This window comes from Malaclemys terrapin, chromosome 8 (genome assembly GCF_027887155.1).
Source record: "Malaclemys terrapin pileata isolate rMalTer1 chromosome 8, rMalTer1.hap1, whole genome shotgun sequence".
Taxonomy (NCBI): Eukaryota; Metazoa; Chordata; order Testudines; family Emydidae; genus Malaclemys; species Malaclemys terrapin.
Genome location: NC_071512.1, coordinates 99,879,403 through 99,895,813, shown reverse-complemented (window position 1 = coordinate 99,895,813; position 16,411 = coordinate 99,879,403). Strand labels below are relative to the sequence as shown.

Sequence of the window (16,411 nt, the reverse complement as noted above, 5' to 3'; positions counted from 1 at the left end):
GCTTAAAAGAAGTCTCCATCTAACAAATTCTTCTGCTCTTACCTTGTGGAGCTGGGGGCATATCCTGGAGATCTACTGGCTGTCCACTGTCCAGTGCTTCTAAGACCATTGTAAATTTCTAAAACAAACAGAAAAACAAAGCCAAAGGAGACTTATTCTTGTGTGTTCAGAAACCATCTGTGATCATGTGGAGCAGCCATGTGAGCACAGGGAGCATTTGCCAGGATTGAGACTCCTAACACAGAAGCTTGGTTTGTGAATAGCATACCTTGCCAGTCTTCATATATTCTTTTGCCTTCTCTAGATCTCCTTGCTGTTTGGCTTTCAGAGCTGCTAATTTATACTCTTTCTGTCTTGTAACCAGTAGTGTTCGTGTGCTCGTGCTAAGGGAATCTACATAAGAATGAAATCAAGACTTATACAAGCACCTCATATCTGCATCCTTTGACATTCTCATACATCCAAAGATCCATTATTTCCTTATTGCTTTGACTCACACATCCACATTATGTACAGTGGCTTCTTTATCCAGGGGCATCCCCAGAAGTCCTGCCAACCATGGCAATTCCAGCAACAATGACAAACCACCACTGTGCAATTCCACAGTGCCTTTCATTAAGATCACAAAGTTCTTTACAAACAGTGAATTTTGCCTCACAGCTCCTCTGCCAGGCAGGGAAGCATTACCATAATTTATTGACTGAGGAACTGAGGCAGAGAGACCATAATAAGAGACATGTACAGACACCTCAGCAGAGGAAGGAACCTTTAGGAAGTCTTCATCCTGTGACTATAGCACATCTTAAGATGAAATCTGGGAGTCAGGACTCCCAAATTCTATTCCTGACTGCAACTGACTCAATTAAGTGACCCTGAGCAAGCCATGAACACTCTGCCTCAGTATCCTATTTGTAAAGCACTTTGATATGCTCACGTAAAAGGTGCTACAGAAGTGCAATGTATTATTGAATCATAACCTGGCTGGGAAGATGTGTGCTCCAAGGAAGGCTGGCATGTTGAAATTACCTACCATCTTGTAATGTAGTACCCATTTCTGGGACAGAAGTAGCAGCAGCATGGTATTGTAAAGAGGCTGACCCTGGAGACAACTTCATATCATTGACAGGCTGTAGCTCATGGTCTGCAGAGGATTCCACTTTCTCCTTGGGTATTCCTTTGGTTGGATCACCTAAACTCTCTGGCACAGCTCCTGTGGTTTGAGGCATATTAGCAGAGCTTCTCCCTGATGCTACAGGGGGTGGCATTTCTTCCTCATTGATCTTTTTGCCCTTCTTCATTGCAGCCAACATGGTTTCCAGTGTCTAGCAAAAATTGAGGAGTGAAGTCAACAGGTACTGGCATTTCCATCACATACACAACTTGTGTACAATCACCACAACTCAGCAAACTCGTACCCTTATTTACAACAGCAGCAACCACGTCATTCTTTTTGGAGAGCTACTAGATATCTTTGCCCATTAGTATTTCCTTCTCCTATTTTTTTAGTCACATGGGAGTCTTAGCCCTGGTGAAAGATGCCTGATTGAAACAGCAGCACACAGCAACAATTTTTCTCTATCGAGCAAGAAATACAAGCTTCCTCCAGTCTATCCTGTCAATGTATTACAACATACATGGTGGTAGAGGATCCTACCTCTAGTAGTGAGAAGACACGTCAGTCTCTATGGCCCAATCAATCTTTTGTGACTCAGACTTCCAAAATGTGAGCCATTCAGTGCCAACTGTGGAACTAGTTTTTGTAGCAAGTCTAGGTATATTTTAAACACAGCCTTCAGTGTGGTATCTTAGTGCAAGTGCAGATCTCTGTCCAGCAGATCTGGAATGAAATCACCAAATTCATTTCACATGGCCCAGGCAGCCATCAGATGGTAACAGCCAGAACTGGATTTGAACCAGCTTTTGAGAGGTGAAAGGCCCCTGGCTCCTATTTCCAAACTCATGAGCTACATAGTCCCCTTGCTAAGTAACAAAGCTCAATTTCAGCTCAGTTCTTTATCCCAACATCAAACATTATCCCCACTACAGGGGCTACTTAACACCTACGTTAGGCAGCAAAGCCAAAAAAGTAACATGGACTTCACAGCAGAACATGCATTTACCTTCTACAAGTCATCTCACTGGCTACAATGGTAACAAGACATTAAAAAACCCAAACAATGACAAGGCTGGAATTTGTACTTTCAGAAAACTAGTCATCACGCTGTTTAATAAGCAATGTTTTTATAACTATTAGGGGGCGGCTCTGTGGGAGATCTGGGTTCAAATCATATCCAGACAGAGTCTCACCTACCACTGCTGCTGCAGACCCAGAAAAGACTTGAGTGCTGTGAGATCCACATGTGTAGTATGAAGAGGCAGGATTAGGAGAGAAATGCCAGCATAGAATCATAGAAACGTAAGGCTGGAAGGGACCTTGAGAAGTCATTGAGTCCAGTCCCTGTGCTGGCGCAGGACCAAGTAAACCCAGACTATAACTGACAGGTGTTTGTCTAACCTTTCTTAAACAACCTCCAGTGAAGGGGATTTCACAACCTCCCTTGAAAGCCTATTCCAGTGCTTCACTATCCTACAGTTAGAAAGTTTTTTCCTAATATCTAACCTAAATCTCCCTTAAGTCCATTACTTCTTGTCCTACATTCAGTGGACATGGAGAACAACTGATCATAGTCCTCTTCATAACAGCCCTTAACACATCTGAAGACTTATCAGGTCTCCCCTCAGTCTTCTTTTCTCAAGACTAAACATGCCCAGTTTTTTTAACCTTTCCTCATAGGCCAGATTTTCTAAACCTTTTATCATTTTTGTAGCTTTCCTCTGGACTCTCTCCAATTTGTCTACATCCTTCCTAAAGTGTTGCATCCAAAAATGAACATAGAACAAAGGCCTCACCAGTGTTAATATACCCCCAAAACATTAGCTTTTTTTTTTTTTGGCAACTGCACCACATTGCTGACTGATATTCAATTTGTGACCCAGTATAATTTTCTTTTCAGCAATACTACCATGTAGCCAGTTATTCCCCATTTTGTAGTTTGACATTTGATTTTTTCCTTCCTAATTAAAGTACTTTATACTTATCTTTATTGAATTTCATCTTCCTGATTTCAATCCATTCTCCAATTTGTCAAGATAGTTTTGAATTCTAATCCTGTCCTCCAAAGCACATGCAGCTGCTCCCAGCTTGATGTCATTTTCAAATTTTATAAGCACACTCTCCACTCCATTACCAAGTCATTAATGAAAGTAGTGAATAGTACCAGATCTAGACTGACCCCTGAGAACCCCACTAGATACACCCTGCCAGTTCAACAGCGAACCATAGATAACTACTCTTTGAGTACAGTCTTTCAACCAGTTGTGCACCCACCTTATAGTAATTTCATCTAGACTGCATTGCTTGAGTTTAATTATGAGGAAGTCATATGGAACTGTGTCAAAACAGCCTAATTAAAATCAAGATGTATTAAGTCTACTGTTTCCCTCCTATCCACTAGCCCAGTAACGCTGTCAAAGAAGGAAATTAGGTTGGTTTGGCATAATTTGTTCTTGACAAATCCAAGCAGGCTATAAGCCTGTTATCATTCAGGTGCTTACAACATGATTGTTTAATAATTTGTTCCAGTATCTTTCCAGGTGCTGAAGTCTGGCAAACTGGTCTTTAATTCTCTTGGTCCTCTTTGTTCCCCTGTTTAAAAAAAGATAGGTACTGTGTTTGTCCTTTTCCAGTCCTTTGGGACCTCACCCATCCTCCATGAGTTCTCAAAGTGCTAATGGTTCTAAGATTGCTTCAGGTAGCTCCTTAAGTACCCTAGGATGAATATCATCAGACTTGCAGACCTGAATATCTGTAACTTATCTAAATATTCTTTAGCCTGTTCCTTCCCAGTTTTGGCTTGCATTCCTTCTCTCTTATTATTATTGTGTTGAGTACCTGGTCACCATTAATCTTTTTAGTGAAGACTGAAGCAAAATAGGCATTAAATATCTCAGCCTTCTTGATGCCACCAGTTATGAACACTCCTTCCCCACCAAGCAGAGAACCTACATTTTCCTTTGTCTTTCTCTTGCTCCTAATATCATTTATAGAATGTCACCTTATTGCCTTGTATGACACTGTATGGAATATGCGTGACCATTTGTAATATTACTGATACAAATATTATAAATAGGGCCCTACCAAATTCTCAGTCCATTTTGGTCAATTTCAGTCAGAGGATTTTAAAAATCATAAATTTCATGATTTCAGCTATTTAAATCTGAAATTTCACAGTGATGTAATTGTAGGGGTACTGATCTAAAAAGGAGTTGGGGGGGGGGAGACAAGATTATTGTAAGGGGGTTGCGGTACTGCTACCCTTACTTCAGCACGGCTTCTGGCAGCAGCGCTGCCTTCAGAACTGGGCAGCTGGAGAGTGGTGGCTGCTGGCCAGGAGACCAGCTCTGAAGGCAGAGCCACCACCAGCAGCAGCACAGAAGTAAGGATGGCAGGGTATGGTATTGATCTGGGCCCTCAGCAGCTGCCACTTTCCGGCCACCCAGTTCTGAAGGTAGCGCAGAAATAAGGGTGAAAATACCATCACCCCCCTAAAATAACCTTGCAACCTCCCTGCAACTCCCTTTTGGGTCAGGGCCTCCAATTTGAGAGATGCTGGTCTCCCCCATAAAATCTGTATAGTATAGGATAGGATAAAAGCACACAAAAGACAAGATTTCACGGGCGGAGACCAGATTTCATAGTCCATGGCGTGTTTTTCATGGCCGTGAATTTGGTAGGGCCCTAATTATAAAATTGCTATAAATCTTACAAAATATGCCATGTATCAGTGCAAAAGTTATGATTTGCTAAAGATGATAATCATGTTTATATGTATGTATCATCTTTGTACTATGAATTATAAATATGTGAGCTATATCTGTACCTCAAACTTTGTGCTGTGTTTCTGGGTGACATCCCCAGACAGACTGGCATCAGTACTATCTACCCTGCTTGATGGCCTATCAAAGGCCATCAGCTATACAATGAACCCATTGAGAGAAGGCAGGGGGGGTTACAACTATGAGTTACCAGGACATATAGGGACATGCCTATGGACAGGGGGTTCCAAGGCTTTTCCATGCCATGTGCTGAGCTTGTGTTTGGGACAAAGGATGTACAAGCCACATGGCAAAGGACATAAAAGGCAGCTGCATCATCTCCATTTTGTCTTTAATCCTGCTTCCCACCTCTGGAGTAACTTAATTACAAACTGAAGCTTTGAACAAAGGACTGAATGACCCATCCAAGCTTTGGATATATTCCAGAGGGACTTTACATGCCAGCAAACTCACTCATGCTGCTAAGAACCTGATATATGGATTGTGAAGTTGTATGTATCTGACAGTTTGACAATTTAACGACTCTCTTCTTGTTCTTCTCTTTTCTAATAAACCTTTAGTTTTAGATACTAAAGGATTGGCTGACAGCATGATATTTTGGGTAAGATGCAAACTAATATTGATCTGGTGATGTGGCTGCCCTTTGGGGATCAAAAGAACATTTTTGTATAGTGAGAAGAGTTTTAAATAACTTCTCACTTTACAGGATCTATGTGCTAGCTGGTAGCCAGAGATCTGGAATGCAGTAAACGGGGCTGTGTGATTTCTTTTTCAGCTTCTTAATAACCAGTGTGGGGAATCAGGTGCACAGGTTGGTGAGTCTAATTTCAGTGTTAATCACCAATTCTGGGAGAATCTGCTCTCCATTTGCAGCCTGCCCTGACCTTGGCATTTTCAGTGTGGGCTACCCTAGGCACCTACGGGTCACACCTTATATTTGTCTTGCTAGGTGTAACTCATTTTGTGCCTTAATCTTTCTGATTTTGTCCTTATACGCTTGTGCTATTCTTGTGTACACGACGCTCAGAAGCCAGTCTTTCGGACAATCAAGGAACAGCTTTGGACTGTGAAGGGAGCTCTACTCTATTCTTAACTGTGACACTGGGATCTCACAGGCTGGTGGCAGGGTGTGTGGAAACTTCCCACATTGGAAAAACAATAACAAAATATGAAGCCTCAATAAGACAGTAAGTTTCTAGATTGGATAAAGCAGGCTTTTGGGTTTTTCCCTTAGGGAATGACTGCATGTACATTTCCTCCATGGCTAGTATGAATTGGACAGGACATAGAGCTCTTCCAGTTTGCACATTTCCTCTTCCAGGTCTGGCTCTCTCTTGATCCCTTATGTACACCAAGCCATTTAGCAGTTAAGAAGATGTAAGATTCTTCCCTCACTGGGATCTCTAAAGCTTTGGAACAAAACACAAAGCTAGTTGGAGTATGAGCAGAAGGCAAAGAAACAGGGAACTCACAACAGACTCCTCTTGCACAGCAAGAATCACCTGCCACCGCAGACTCAAACAGCAAATGCCGCTGTTTGGCTGAGAAGCGGCAAACCAGATTAAACTGTTCCTAGTGCAATCTACAATAGCCATATCAGGGGGAGAGACTGTTCCCATTTTCATTATTAAGTGCAGCTGAGGCACTCAGAGGGATTCCTGCCCTCAATGCAAACAAGCAATTTAACAAAGCGAGTGGAAGGTTGGTACTTGGGAAAGGACGTTTTAACAAACAAACAGCTACGTGTGCTAGGGACGTTACAATAATTTATTCAAAGGGGACACACTGTCACTTTAATATACATAGGCCAAATTCAGATCTAGTGCAAGTGGGTGTGACCCTCATAGAAGTCAGAGGGCCAAATTCAGTAGTGACACAAGTTGGTCAGAAAATGGCATGTAAGTTACCTTCAGTCTGCACATCTACTGAATGCCAAATCTGGGCAAGTTACTGGGACACCACTTTACCATGTACACACATTGGGTGTGAATTAGTCCAAACATATATCTTGCATGACCTGTTTATTTCACTATTGAATTTATCCCCCATTTTTCAAACAAAAATTAATTACCCTGTGGTACTAGCACCACATCAGAACAACTGGAAGGATTTTTAGAATCAGGTTTAATGTCTAGTATTAATAGTATTGAATTACTGTTTGCAGTCATCTTGGAATACGAAGATATACTAGTCAGTTTCCTTGTTTATAGTGAGGCTCGGTTCCTGACTCTCATATGCTCTAGCAAAATATTACAATGCGAGATTACAAACACTGCAGAGGATTGTTTAAATATTTTCCCCTTAGATTTCAAATAAAGAAAGTGAATGGAAACATTTCCACTGACCCTAGAAAATCATGTTTATACAAGACCTACATTTTAAGCCTAATCTATTTGACAAGATTGCTTCAAATTAGAACTCAACAATGAACACATGGCACAGTCTCCTTAGTCTCTCCTGCACACAACGCTTACAGTCAGAAAACCCAGAAAGCACCAAGTAATATTCCTGGATCAATTCTATCCTACATTTAACAAGGACTTTCCTCTTCCACTGAAAGCCGCCCTCCCCCACCCCTTCATGTAATGAATCCAACATACCTTGAGGCCTCTTTCGTACCGTCGCACTTTGCCACTCTCGTCTGCCTCCTTTGCATTAGAGATTGCTGCCTTATAGTTAGCTATTCTGTCCTCTATCGTCCGCTGCAATTCACTGGAAACAGCAGGAGATGTGATCTCAAAAAAAAAAAAAAAAAAAAAAAAAAAAAAAAAAAAAAAAAGTGTGTGTGGGGGGAGTAAGGCACATTATTTACTTTCCCAAATTACACATGCTTCACCTTACCACTGAAAAGTAAGCATATCCCTTCTGTACAAAATAACACATGCACACAGACTGGGCTCAGGAATCAAGACAGCAGGAAATGGAAAATTTCTCTGAAACAGAAGGGCACTTGTACTGCACCAATGTTTCCTGGATACATCTCTGGGCTTCCTATCAAAGGAGCAATAGAGAGAATTGGGTGGAGTAGTTTAGGAAACTTACAGCCACAGGGTTACTGGAGACTGGGTGGTTAGGACTAAATGAGGGAGAACAGTGATGCCTCTCAGATATCATATGCCCAGATGGCCTGGGTGTTATTTTGGGGTGCGAATGTTTGTTTTCTTCACCATCTTAACTTTACATCTTTCGAGGATTCTCACAAATTGGCTTCAATACAAGATCTCCTCTTCCCACCTCCTCTAGTAAGGTGGAAAGTCTGCAGTCTGGGACTTGCCCAGTGAAACAAGTGACAGAAATAACCAGTTACCATCCACTACTTAAAAGCACTGTGGTTGTCAAATTGACCTGTCAGCTGGCTCCTGATGTAATTATTGCCATTATCTCTACACAGACCTACTCTTGCCCTATTTATTAATATGCACAATGCACGGAAGTCCTGAAATCTGTATTGTATGACAACAGAAGAAAAGCAACAACTGAACAAAAAACTTGCCTGCGTAGACAAATTCAATAGTAAACAGATTCTGAAATTCTACATAACTCAGCACCACTGACAGCCTGCTTAGGAGAGGCCTCAGGATTAAAACAGCAGTGGCTACTGCAAGTTAGGATTCAGGTGCACTGATAAAAGGTTGGGTGTGAGGCACAGGGGCAAAAAACATTGGGATGGTAGATAATTGGGATGCTGGAAATCAGGACTGAGATTTCGCTGCATGATGTACAGTAGAGCCCTGCAACCTGACCCGAATCCAACAGACCCAACTATGGAGTGTCGGGTCCAGGTAGGGTGGGAAAACAAACAGAACCCCCTGGACTTAGGTTGGTGCTCCTCTGACCTGTGGAACAGGTTACAGGGGTGGCTGTGTGCCCCTCTCCTGCTAGCAGTCGCCATCTCGCTGCTTATTTGATTATAGGATGTTATAGGCCATGTGAGGGAGGCAGTATGGTCTAGCGGATAGAGACCTCGACTGGGACTCAGGAGACCTGGATGCCATTCCTAGCTCTGCCCTGGCCTGCTGGGTGATCTTGGGCAAGTCATTTCCCCTCTCTGTGCCACCTGTAAAATGATAATCATACTGACCTCCATTGCAAAGCACTTTGAGATCTACTGAAAGAGCACTATATAAGAACTAGGTATTACTACTGTTATGTGTAATGTAGCACAGCAGAACTGTGTGGAGTTTCTAGACTCATTAAGAATACTACAAAGGGAATTAAGGAGCAATAGCAGAGCTGTAAGTTGCACAAAGGAAGTCTGCACACATTACTATTATTTATATAACACCATGGATGTGCTAAGAGATTTACAGGCAGCAAGACAAAATCCCTGCAAGAAGAGCTTACAACATATATTATGTTTGACTCTGTCTGGTGGTATTAGTTACTCATTTTCACAAACACCAAATTCATCTTAAGAACAATGCAAGATGAAATCTAACTATATCAATATAGTGTCAGCTCCCACCAGGAAACGTACAGATGTACAAAATAAGCCAGAATATAAAGTGAGCTTGTCATCTTATAAACTGCATAGTGAGAATGATTCAGTGGAACTCCAAGTCAACCACACATCTCTTTCTTACCTCTGCCTGCAGTTCAGGTTGCTGCTGTATTACTGGTGGAGCTGCTACCACCTCCATCGCTATGGTTTCATCCTCACCACTTTCTGTCTCGTCTTGCTTGCCCAGAACTTCCTGCAACTCTGCCTAGAGCAAGAATCAGTGAGGTGGTTACTGTAAAGCATGCTCTGCTTTCGGCACCACGTGAACAGATGCTGCAGAAACTAAAGCACCTCCCCACTGCCACAGTGAAAAGAACGATTCAGATCCTGAAGTCTTTTGCCCAAGGCAATGTTTCAGTGTAGATCATCTGCCAATTTGTGTCAAGAGTAACACACCTCCATGGGACACTGGCAAGTGATAATCAACAGTGGTGAGAGAGCTGGTCTGGAGAAAGTATGTACCTTCTGGCTCCAGAAACTAGAGTTAAACCTCAAACAGTCTTTGATGTCCCTAAACTTCTCCTGCCTGACCTAATTTCAATTTGTTTTGCAGCTGACTCCACATACTCTGGTTCTGGCCAGGAGTGGAAATGTTCCGGCACAATTTGAAGGCAATTCCTGGGGAGCTCACAGCCCAACATATGGTGCTAAGGTCTCTTACACAACCCTTTTGTTGGGTAGCTCTCTGAGGACTGAAGAACATGCAGTAGCTAAGACAAGGATTTTATCTTTTCGAAGGTTGTCTAAACCCCAACTTCAAACCTCCAAATAGTCACCCTTCACTAATGACTGAACTAAGTGTAGTTTAGTGCACCCTCCATACAATCCACTCACACACAACACACTTTTAATAAACACAAAAATTTTAGCTCAAGGATATGGTTATTAGGCCCTAGCCAAACTCAGAGCAGAAGTGTCCTAGCCATAACTATAAGTAGAATGATTGCTAAAAGGATGTTGGGACATGTAAGGGTTAAGTAGAGACCTGGGAAACCGCTGATGTGCAGACATGGCATTAGGGGTACAGGCAGGCACCGCTTTTGCGCTTGATAGATAAAGTGCTACCCCCTCCCTTCCCTTCTGCTTGCTAAGGATTGATAAGCACTGCAGCTGCATAAGGAATGCGTAAAGCAATATTGTCTCCCCCTCCCTTTTATTTCCAGCTAGCTAAACGAGCTCAAGCTTCCTCCCTTCCCTGCAAACTGCTAATTAAGGGAATTTGTGGCTGCAATTATTGCAAAGAAATGTATTTTCAAAATAAAAATGTCTGTAGAATACGCTTAATGCTGTAAACAGGGGCGGGGATAATTATATTCACTGTATGGCGTTCATATTACTCAAGAAGGGTTTTGGAGGTATTGTAGTAAATGTAGGTATTTACATACTAACTTAAATAAAAAGAGAGTGTGCTGTAACTAATTCAGTGCTTACTCAACAATTGGGTCGAAGGGAACAAGTACCGCAATAAAGAAGCCCGTTTACTCAATCCGCCTCTGGGTCTCCCTGTTCTTCTTCTAACAAAGGATTTCAGCCATGTTTCCCTAACTCACATGGACTGGGATTTTCCTCTGTTCCCATCTCCCCCAAGAACCATATTCACACACACATTTGTAGTCAGGTACTGTTCTCATCTTGGTATGGACAGCGTCCCACCATTCAAAAATGTTTAAATCAGCTGTAAGTTTTGCCATGTCTTAATTTCCCTTTAAAAAGTTGAGGGGCTTGATTGCTCACAGAACTTACTCCATGAAAGACTGAATTCCACTGGCAGTAAGTACATACCAAAAGGTCCGTATCCTCCTCCAAACCTTCATCCTCCTCCTTCTCCTCATTCAGGTCCTTCATGCACTCTGCAGCCATCTTTTCAATATGATCCATGGGTAAAGGGGCTGGAGAAGGCAACCAAAAGGAGACAAGCCATGAAGATCTAGCATACTGTTGGATGGTGCAAACCTAAACCATGAGCATACTGATTGGAAAAGAACTGTGAGTTCACTTGTCACTTCTCCCTTTCAACTACAGGCAGTGTTTTCTAGTCAGCAAGAAAGTAAAGCTGGCGAAGTAATTCCCATGCCTTTTTTGGCTGAAACCCCACCACTTGCAATTGATCAGTGCCTTCTGCTCCATCTCCCTTGTCCTGTCACTCCATCCTCTGGTACATTTGCTGTATCTCTATTACATTCTTTTCCTCTCTCTGTTTTATGCTTCTTCCTTTTTTCCTTTTCTGTGCATTTCCCTGATTTTGATTTATTTTGTTGTCTCTGCTCTCTTCCTCTGGTCCTCCCACCTCTGCTCCACTTGACTACATGTTCTCCCTCCTCTGTTGCATTTTCACTACATTGTGTTGCAGATTGTCTGAAGGAAAATGTGCTGTTTAGTGCCACCTATAGAAATATGTGGGTGAGGGGAATGAGGGAGAGAACATGCAGCCTAAAGCTCACCACAGCAGACGAGGAGTTCAGGCATACAACTTGATAATTCTGGAGCTTTGACAACTGGCAGGAATGTCAGTTACACATGAAAGAGCTTTTCTTTTTCTTTTACAAGTAAATTGAATCATGGAGACTATTACTGTCAACCGTACTTATGGTCAAAAGGAATTTTATTTCTAGAAAATTTAGTCTTCCTCCACAAGAACAAGGGGTCCATGTACCTTGAAATGTGCCTCTACTCTACTTCCCTTGTTATATCTGGTGCATTTTTCTTGCCCAGTTGTGTTTAATGGAGTTCTCCAGAGAATAGTGAACAAGCAGATTTCCATAGGGATAGGGAGAAGTATGCTGGCAATTGCAACCTGACCAGACTCTCTCCGTGCTCAATAAAACACATGCTCACACTCTGTGCTATCATTTGCACTACAGAAACAGATTCAAACTATTCATTTTCCTTGTCCCCTTGTCAAACACCGGCCTCTGCAACCCAGAATCAGTAGCAAGTAAAAAAGAGACAAGGAGGGTGAGGTAATATCTTTTATTGGGCCAACTTCACCACACGCTTTCACCACAGAAGGTGGTCCAATAAAAAAAGATATAGTCTTGTCTCTCTAGTATCCTGGGACCAACATGGCTAAAACAACAGTGAAAACAGGAGGTAAAAGTACATTTTAAAACTTTTCCTAAGCATTTACAATATTGAAAACAGCCAGATTTACAACTATGAAGGAGCAAGGTGTAAAATACTCAGGTAAGACAACTTGAGATGCCTGGCTCCTATCTCACAGTGGTTATACCCTGGTGTAACTCCATTTACTCCTGACTTACACCCACACGGGACATAGCAGAATCAAACCTTACATAGATTACGAGTTGCTTAGAGCAACTTGTAACTTAAAACAAATTAAACTAGCTGCTACCACTTGAACGTGCACCCTTAACTGTACTTATGAAGCCACAGGCTTCAGAAGCTATGCCTCTAGTGCAGAGCTGAGTTAACCGAGCTTGAATGAGAGCAGCCACACTGAGAAATAATACTTAAGCTGCACAGTAATTGTTTTAGCAGTTGACATGTTGTGCTAACTTGAGTTGCGTTCTATATTTCTTGACGGGCCAGCCAACTTGAGCTAAAAGCATCACCACACTCCAGTTAAGGGGTTTTATACATGGATGGGACTTGAGTTAGGGGTAACACTGGCATTATAACTCAAGTTAACTCTGTAGTGAAGACAAACTCCTAGTAGCCCTCATGCAACATGATCCCCTCTCTGCTCATGATTCACATAGTATCCATCCCATAGATCCTCAACATTACACTTCCTACTACATTCAGCTTCAAACATTTCTCTATTTACATTTTCTTCCAAATCCTGAAATATTGTTACTATTTGTATTGCAGTAGAACCTAATGGCCCCAACTGAGTTCAGGGCCTCATTGTGCTAGGTGCTGTTCATAAACAAAGCAAGAAACAATCACTACAGAGAGTTTACTGACTAAATAGACCAGAGACAAAGTGTGGGGAAAAGGAATAAACTCAATTTTATAGATAAAGAATGAGTTACAGAGAGCTTTAGGCCCAATCATGCGAAAAGGGCCACACACAGGTGACCCCTGCACCCATGTGTAGAACATTTAAATCAATCACTTGGGATGTCAGTGACTAGCCCAAGATCACCCGAATTCCATGGAGGAGTGAGGAATTGAACCTAGTTCACTTCTTTACCCAAAAGATCATCTTTATTCTCTGTTTAAACTGTGCACATATTAATCAATTCCAGGCAGCTCTCATCTGCAGAGAAAGATACAACCACCAGAGTCCAGCAGGAGAACTGAAAAAATAATAATTCACTACTAACCCAATACCAGATACACACTGAGCAACACAAACCACCTGCTTGCTACCAAAGCAAAAAGTGTGGACAACGTTTCAGAACAGTAAACAGATTTTGTTTGTTTCTTTAAGATTGACAAAGAATCTTTGCCATCAGATAGGCTTTCCCCTTCAGCTTCGTAGCACTAACAAATGGCCCCATAATTCATAGCATACAAAGTAAGTACTGCAAACCAAAATGCGTTGCCACGGGGGAAGGCTTCCCCTCTTCAATCCATAGAAGTGTCACAAGTCAAGCTGAATATTGGAATTTAGATCTGTCACACAAGTCAGAGAATATTGCCCCTTATTCCCCCTCCGCCTACCCAAGATGCTGCTGTTCTGATCATCTTCCTCTCCTATTGTCTGAGCAAGTTCTCTTCTCATCTCCTCATTGGCCACTGGCTCCCCTCCTCTCCTATTTCTGTTTAAGCTTCCAATTCTAATCCTCCTCTTGAAAACTCTACCCAACTCCTCCCCCGCTTAACCCTCTGATCTCACCTCCACCTATGCTCCTCCTGCCTTCTGTCCAACCATCTCTCCTAATTGCTCCATTTTGTATTCTATACTCATTCCCAAATATGTGCCTTCTTCCCCACCACCACCTACACCCTGTTTAAACTAGTCTTATTCTTCTTCCTGCGTAGACATGGGTCAGATTCTGCCCTCAGTTATACAAGTGAAAATAACAGTAGGATTTCACCTATAGCCTTAATTCCAGAAAAACAGGGATGCAATGCTCAAGCAATGCCACTGCTGACAAATGTGCTGCTCAGACATGAGGAAAACATTTGATACCTTCAGTGGGCATAACAAATACTGACTCATAAAACCTTACAGAGATGTTGAGGATTAATCTTCATTCTACAGATGGGAAACAGTGGAAAAAAAACATTAAGTGACTTCATGAGCTCCAAAGAAAGAGTCTGTGTTGGAGATGGAAATAGAGCTCAGAAGTTCCTGGTTCCCACACTTATGCTCAAACAACCAGACCTTACCTGTAGGTTATACAGGCAGTAGCGACAAAAGATAAAAATTAAAACCCAGTGCGACTGAAAGTGCCCACAGGAAACTCAGAGAGAGAAACAGTGGATTTGATGACACAAAGGGTATCTATCTCCTCATACACAGATCTAGAACACATCCCCTTAGACTCAGGATATTATCAGAATTACTGATCAAGACCTTTATTTAATGCTTTCTAAAAGTCATTTTTATAAGAGCTAGAAAGGAAAAGTCAGTTATAGGATTCTTTAATTCAAACAACAGGATTTTTTATTTGATGGCCAGTTTTTAAAAAAAATATACAATTGTACTTTGATCCAACAGAATTTCTATTAAAAGTAAGATTTAAAAAGGGAACAGACTCAAGAAATAGCTGCATCAACTTATTTCAGATACTTTAAAATCTTCTGCATTCGTTACTCTTCAAGGGTAACTATTATCTTGAAAACTAGTCAGTATCAAAATGAATTCAAATTTAGTTTCAGGTACTACACACTTGCCTCTGAGTCTTCCTGCCAATTATTTTACCATCACATTTTCCTGTGTATTTATAAATTTTCCTCTCCCTTGTTGTGTGAACATCCCACACAAACAGCATAGGAAAATGACTATACAAGAAACAATGAAACGGATTATACACAAATGCAGTCAAATACACCAAGTAAACAAACTCTCAGGTTTCCAAACTTCATTTAAGGTCAGAAAGGCCCATTTTAATAATCTAATCTGACCTCCTGCATAACACATGGCAAAGAATTTTACCCAATAATTCCTACATCATGTCAATAACTTCTGGCTGAGTTACAGCATATTTTCTAGGAAGATATCCAGTCTTGATGTAAAGACTGCAACTGATCGACAGTCCACCACACCTCTTGGTAAATTATCTTGTTCCCTCACTGTTAAAAAAAAACAACTGAACCTTATTTCCAGTCTCAATTTGTATAGCTTCAACTTCCAGCCACTTGATCTTGGTATGCCTTTGTATGCTAAATGAAAGAGCCCTCTACTCTCAAAAATCTTCTCCCCATGTAAGTGTGACACCCTGTACCCCACGTTCACCATTTTTATACAATTACGCTACATTTTGTATAAAGTATGCCTTGTGAAGTATCATTTGAAAACTCAATCTGCTGAATATTATTTTCCTGTTGATGTGTGTGTAACAACACTGCATATAAAATTATGAGATTCTGCTATATGATTGTTACTGAAATATGCTGTAGTTCTGGGTAACGCCCACAAACCAATTTCTCGGAGACACACCAGCATGCCAGCAAGGTGCTAAAGTGCCATTACCTGCTTAACTGGCCATCCACCAGCAGGGGAGAAAGTATAGACAAGAAATTTACATTGCATCCCAGAGACAGTTGGAATCTCAGGTATATAGGGGACTGTTTGTCTACACACCGGCATGGGGTAATCCTCAAAGAGAGGAGGAGGATATAAAATGAGACCGTGACTTCCACATCACCCCTCTCTTCCTCTCATCTCTCTGCCCATGGCATCAACAAATATCTGAAGAACGCTGAACTGGGGGAAGGATCTCTAGCTGAAAGGAAATCCAACCTGTGTATTGTTGCAACTTATGGTGAGAGACATTTTGCTTTCAAGTTCATTTAGGTATTAGCTTGCAGTTTTATTTTTGTATTTCTTTTGTAACCAATTCCGCTTTTATGCCATACCACTTGTAATCACTTCAAGTC

At 41.6% G+C, this 16,411-nt stretch overlaps 1 protein-coding gene across 5 annotated transcripts in view; it reads right to left on the bottom strand.

The window, feature by feature from the left end:
- CC2D1B (coiled-coil and C2 domain containing 1B) overlaps positions 1 to 16,411 on the bottom strand; it is a 67,262-nt gene that overhangs the window by 42,616 nt on the left and 8,235 nt on the right. For all 5 annotated transcript variants that reach the window (XM_054037122.1, XM_054037125.1, XM_054037126.1 and 2 more), the window contains exons 4-9: positions 11,180 to 11,286; positions 9,480 to 9,602; positions 7,497 to 7,631; positions 1,031 to 1,322; positions 269 to 393; positions 43 to 118 (exon numbers count right to left, since the gene is read on the bottom strand). In XM_054037122.1, coding sequence (XP_053893097.1) covers positions 43 to 118; positions 269 to 393; positions 1,031 to 1,322; positions 7,497 to 7,631; positions 9,480 to 9,602; positions 11,180 to 11,286 — 858 coding nt within the window. The remainder of the gene's footprint in view (positions 1 to 42; positions 119 to 268; positions 394 to 1,030; positions 1,323 to 7,496; positions 7,632 to 9,479; positions 9,603 to 11,179; positions 11,287 to 16,411) is intronic.